The 5,553-nt window shown below is 47.5% G+C and overlaps 1 protein-coding gene across 1 annotated transcript; it reads left to right on the top strand.

Annotated features, from left to right (window-relative positions):
- The first annotated feature begins 286 nt into the window (after positions 1-286).
- LOC133898450 (serine/threonine-protein phosphatase 7 long form homolog) lies at positions 287-3,058 on the top strand. The gene is made up of 5 exons (XM_062339147.1): positions 287-432; positions 512-852; positions 928-1,704; positions 1,783-2,026; positions 2,102-3,058. The coding sequence occupies exons 1-3, from the start codon at positions 349-351 to the stop codon at positions 1,637-1,639; spliced, it is 1,137 nt and encodes a 378-aa protein (XP_062195131.1). The 5' UTR covers positions 287-348; the 3' UTR covers positions 1,640-1,704; positions 1,783-2,026; positions 2,102-3,058.
- The last annotated feature ends 2,495 nt before the right edge of the window (positions 3,059-5,553 follow it).

The following is a 5,553-nucleotide window of genomic DNA, read 5'->3' on the forward strand; positions in this document are numbered from 1 at the left end:
GTTATTAGATGAGTTAGATTATTTAATTAGATTATACAAATTAGATTATTTAATTACGTTATTAGATGAGTTAGATTATTTAATTAGATTATACAAATTACATTATTTAATATGTGCTATTTCATTGCATGAATTTGATTAGTCTATATAATTAGATTTTTTAATTAGTTTGATATCATTAATTTCTTTCAGGATTGTAAATAGATTGTGTCATTTGATGTCATTATCTCGTAAAATTAGAAAAAATCACGTGTACTTTTGTTAGCAGATACAATATCATGAAGCTTGTAATATATTCTAATCTGTTGTTCACCTATTTGTTGAACCATGAAGTCTTAAATCATTATCATGGCTCATGATGGTCTTCCCGAGCTTCTTCAGCAGCGGTACGACGAGAACCATAGGGGAAGGATGATATTCACGGGACAGCAGGTACCACGTTTATATGTGCTATTTCATTGCTATGATAATTTTGAACTAACGTTGTACATGCATTGGATAACTCTTGCAGTTGGGTCCGTTGCGAGCCCGGAGTGTGCACAAGATTAAGGAGTTGGACCCTCGATTCCACGAGCCACTCGCACGGGCGGGACTACTACCTTTCGCTCTCATGATGGCCAGAGCTCCCATAGAGGTCGGTGGTAGGACACCTCTGCCGGCAATTGATGAGGCACTGCTCACAGGTCTCGTCGACCGCTGGCGTCTTGAGACGCACACTTTCCACTTTCCTTTTGGTGAGATGGCAGTAACACTGAGGGACGTGACCATGCTGACTGGGCTGCCAATCAGGGGTGCCCCGTTAATAGTTTCGCGACCCGCAAGGGAGCAGTGGAAGGGTTATGTTGCGGATAGGTAATTATTTGTTATGTAATGCACTTAAAATATTACAGTGCTATTAAAGCGTCATTAACCATCTGCATCTTATAGGTTTGGTGTGCAATACGACGGGAAGGATGCTGGCCTCTCCATGTCCTGGGTTCATGGGCTGATACAGTTCGGTCCATGCCCACTGGATGCGGACGAGACTACACTTATCCAACACTATGAGGTGTACTTATACGTCCTGCTCGGAGGCATCATGTTCTGCAACACGGCAGGCGATTATGTCGTCCCACATATTGTATGGTTAGCAGCCCACCTCGCGTCATATCCTTATGAGCCTACATCTTACAGTTGGGGATCTGCAGTGTTGGCTGCAACCTACAGAGGATTGTGTGATGCAACCCAGCGAACAAAGAGGAAGGCAACTATTACAGGGTGCTTACATCTCTTACAGCTATGGAGTTGGGAGTACCTCCCGTTTTCCAGACCTTGGGTGCTCAAGTGCTACTACCCAGTCCACATCTCTGATGGCATTGCAGATGACATAAGGCCAACGATGGGGTATCGGTGGATTCATGCCAGGCTAAGATGGAGTCAGCAGCAAGACCATGGTAACTACTCCAGGGTGATAAGTGACCTGGATGTCCTCAGCGCTGATCTAGTGGATTGGGATCCATGGCGTATGGCACGAGTAAAAGAAATTGCAGATGGTGGACTCCTGGCATCCTCTTGTAGCCGTGACGCAGACTTATGGTTGACCACATGCTTCTTGTTGTACATGAACTGCGTGGAAGTATATTCTCCAGAACGTGTATAGAGGCAGTTCGGGTACCGACAGGTGGTGCCAGTTCCAGCACCACGAGACGCCGGACGGGCGCACGAGTAAGTGTGTTATTGTATGTTGCCTTAGTACATTGGTTATCCATGTTAACAAATTATAACTGTTTATGTCACGTACAGGAGGAGCTCACAGGGGGGCGGAGGCACGCAGGACTGGGCATCCAAGAATGCCGAGTACATACGGAGGTGGACGGAGTCAGCTGCGGTTGATGTCATCATTACTGCTGGACAATACGACGAGGCCACGTACTAGGACTACCTTGCTTGGTACCGTCCCCACACGCGTGCCACTTTACTTAGCGGACCTGTACAGCCGGGCCCCAGACCCTTCCCCGAGGATCGTGCCCGCCTACTTCATGTTGTGGTAAGTGATACATTACTTATAATGGTTTTCTTTGGAAAATCTCTATATTACTGACATGTCTATCATCTTATACAGACTGAAGAGGCGTATGTGATGCATACGCAAGCGGATCAAGCCTGTGGGGAACCAACCAGGTCATCATCGCAGAGGGATCGTAACCCTCTCCGGGAGTACATGAGGACTAGAGGATCCCGCTTCCTAAACGCTATACGTGGTCTAGGTGGGTGTGCCCCGCAATGGAGGGGGTACGACCAACCTGCCATGGACCCGTCCCGTGCCTCTCACAGCAGGCGCTCATCTAGTGCCCGTGACGAACCTGTCTGGTCACAATCACGACATAGATCTTCAGCTTCGGCGCGTCATGTGTCATGTTCCGGTGATGAGGCCGAGGAGTGCATGCAGCCTCCTGTGCCTGAGCAGTTTACACTGGGTTCACTAGCACCTCCGGCTACGATGACACCTCCGGCTGCAGCATCTACTCATCAAGAGGACGTTGTTGACTGCACGCAGCAGACCCCTTGCTGGAGCGACACTAATGCTTTTGACTGGGCTGCTGCAATGCAAGCGTCCGCCACCTTCACTGATCTACTCGGCGGATAGTCCTCCCAAGATCTCGATGAACCTGGAAGGTCACATTGGTACCAGCATGGCGAGCCTTCGGCACACTGGACTCCATCTGAGCACGTTCTAGGGCCGTCCACACTTCCGCACGAGGATCCTTCGGCATGGTACATGCAGGGCCGAGTTAGCGGGGCGGGATACACGTTCGGTGGGGTTCCCACAGGGCAGGCAGATGATGATGAAGACGACCAAGGGCACGCAAGGTAGGGGCCTGCGTAGGCTACTAGGATGAGAGCCACACACCCGCCAGACGCTTACACTCCTGGGGATTGTGTGAGTCATCGTCGCCGTTGAGTAGCCAGTGCAATTTGTCATGACACATGTATTATTGATTTTAATGTCGAGGTCATCCCTATTATGTCTTATTCACTGTATTGTTAATGTAAGAAATTCTCAGTACAGAGGAAACAATAGTAGTTGTAAAGCATAAGTAGCATGGAACCCGGTACAGAGGTTACACATAAAGAGCGGACAACAACAAACATTAGCATGTACGATACGCCTAAAGAACATAATAACATGCCTTAAGGGAATAAAATATATAGGGTTACAATAGATGCTTAGGGCGAAGGAAAGTGGCGACGCAAATTAGCGTAAGAATTCCAGGTGTGATGGTCAAAGCTATCCGGGTAAGATGGTTGTCGTCTCCGAGGTGGTTCTGGGAAGTTGTAAAAATGAGTATGAGCAAATCCATCATCATTTTCAGGGTCATCGGTGTCCTCCGAAGATGGAAGCCTCGGAGGGCGGGGTCGTTGTGGCATGAAATCGTCGTCGTCGTCATCATCTTGAGGTTTCTCCGAGGTGGTACCACGTCCTATTTCCCTATCGGTTGTATGGCATCTCGATGTTGTGCGTGAACGTCCTCTTGCAGTGTTCCTAGAACCTTCTCCTGTATTTCTGTTGGAACGTCTAGGCATGGGGGGCATGAAATCATCATCGTCTTCGTCCTCGTCATTATCTGGATGATTCGTAGAGGTCACCTCTGTACCCCTTTGGTTCGCTGACTGTCGTCGTCTTTTACGCGAACCAGGCATCACACCCCCGCCGAAGAGCATATACATCGCGAAGAAGTGTGAGATTTCTTTGTTGATCAACTGTTCGTCTTCTGGGAAAGCCTGACGCAGAAGAGGACCATTCGAATCAATGGAAATAAGATAAGTAGGGTGACCAAATGTTTATATGACATACCTGAATATGGGATGCATACTGGTCTGGCGACATTACTATCGTTCTGTGCATCCTAGAGAAACCTATCATAGAAGGATGGTCGGCCAGTTCGCGGACCCTCAGATACATTTGACGCCGGTGATACAAGAGAGCCCTAAGGTCCTCGGTGGTTACACATTGGAGCGGCGCGGTTAACCTAGAACATATGGGTCTTGCATGCAATTTTGCCACGGCTTGGATTATGTTGTTCTCCTTTAAGGGATCATCGTTTTCTTCATGCACAACCTGTAAGGAGGCATTAAGTGCTATAGCGATCGTTGAAGGTGTCCATGGAAAGCCTGTACTAGAGGATCCTGCCATAGATTTATTGCTCACTGACTATAACGCTCTGTCTCTGCATCAAAACACAGATCCATGAATATTTAAGAAACAGGAAATAAATAAATAAAATTACATTTACAATACAATGGTTGTTGCTAGAGGTGTTGTCATTTCATAGTTCAAGCAGAGCCGTGTGGTCACTTCTTGTCTAAAGGGGTACAGTGCAAACCACATAATGCAAAATAAGTAGTACAACTAACAGGTGAATAACATTTTATAATACAAACCATTTCTGCGGATAGCTTCTAAGAACAAAATAAAATGCAAAGTCTCTAAGACAGTTCAGTTCGATAGTGGGCTGATAGTTTACTGACGGGTCGGGCAAGTCCTCCTGTCATGGCCAGGTTGTTTGCAAAGTTTGCACCTGCATAGGCCATCAACAGCAACTGCTTCATCCATGTCACCTTGCAGTCTCGTAGATCTAGGCCTTCCAGGATCTGTGCGTCGTGCTCGTGGATAAGGTACCCACTTAGGCCCCTCGACCGATTTGTAGTTGGTTCCGATGTTAAAGGACCGCATCTTTGGAAGCCATGTGCTCCTCAATGCATCGATCATGAAGTACAGTGATACGTACTGTGATCCGTCATTACCACCTATGTCCTTGCAAGCGGCTAAGACATGCGAGCATGGGATATGGTGTAGTTTTGGCTTATTGCATGTGCACTTCACCTCGTTAGACCCAAGTTGATATTGCTGCACGGTGTCCCCGGCGCTATACCCTAAAGCATACCTACGGTGGCACATGACCTCAAAGTCATTGTTGGCCAGGTCGTAGATCCTCGACCGATGAAAGTGTGCCTTGCTCCTCCTTCTTGATATGATTTGCTCCACCTTAAGTGCAAACCGTGTGCTGCACTTCATAGCAGCATTACCACGGTCTCGAAAGTAGTCCGCCGTTCTGTAGAATGTGAGCTCAATAATGGCACACAATGGGAGGCCCTGTACTCCCTTTAGGACATTGTTGAACGCCTCCGCTATGTTCGTTGTCATGATGGTGTACCTAACATGGGATACAATAATTTTAGAATGGCTATTTGCATAAGAATCGGTACAATATGATCATTACAATTCTATGCGCTAACCTGGCACCATGAGTGTCATGGATAAGGGCCCAACGCTCCGCCGGCTTCCCCGCTATCCACTGGCTAAATGTACCACGTGAACGACTAACGATAGTTTGGCCCCCAACCATTTGCGTCCGCAGTTGATCCTCCCCTGCTTGCTGGTCTGCCATCATCTTGCGAGTGGTCTCATTTAACTCTCTCCATATCTCGTTGAACTTCGCCTGCTGGTTCTGAAGATATAGCCATTTGAATCTCTTTACAAGTGACTTGCTGTGGTACCTTGTGTACAGGTTC

This window comes from Phragmites australis, chromosome 18 (genome assembly GCF_958298935.1).
Source record: "Phragmites australis chromosome 18, lpPhrAust1.1, whole genome shotgun sequence".
Taxonomy (NCBI): Eukaryota; Viridiplantae; Streptophyta; class Magnoliopsida; order Poales; family Poaceae; genus Phragmites; species Phragmites australis.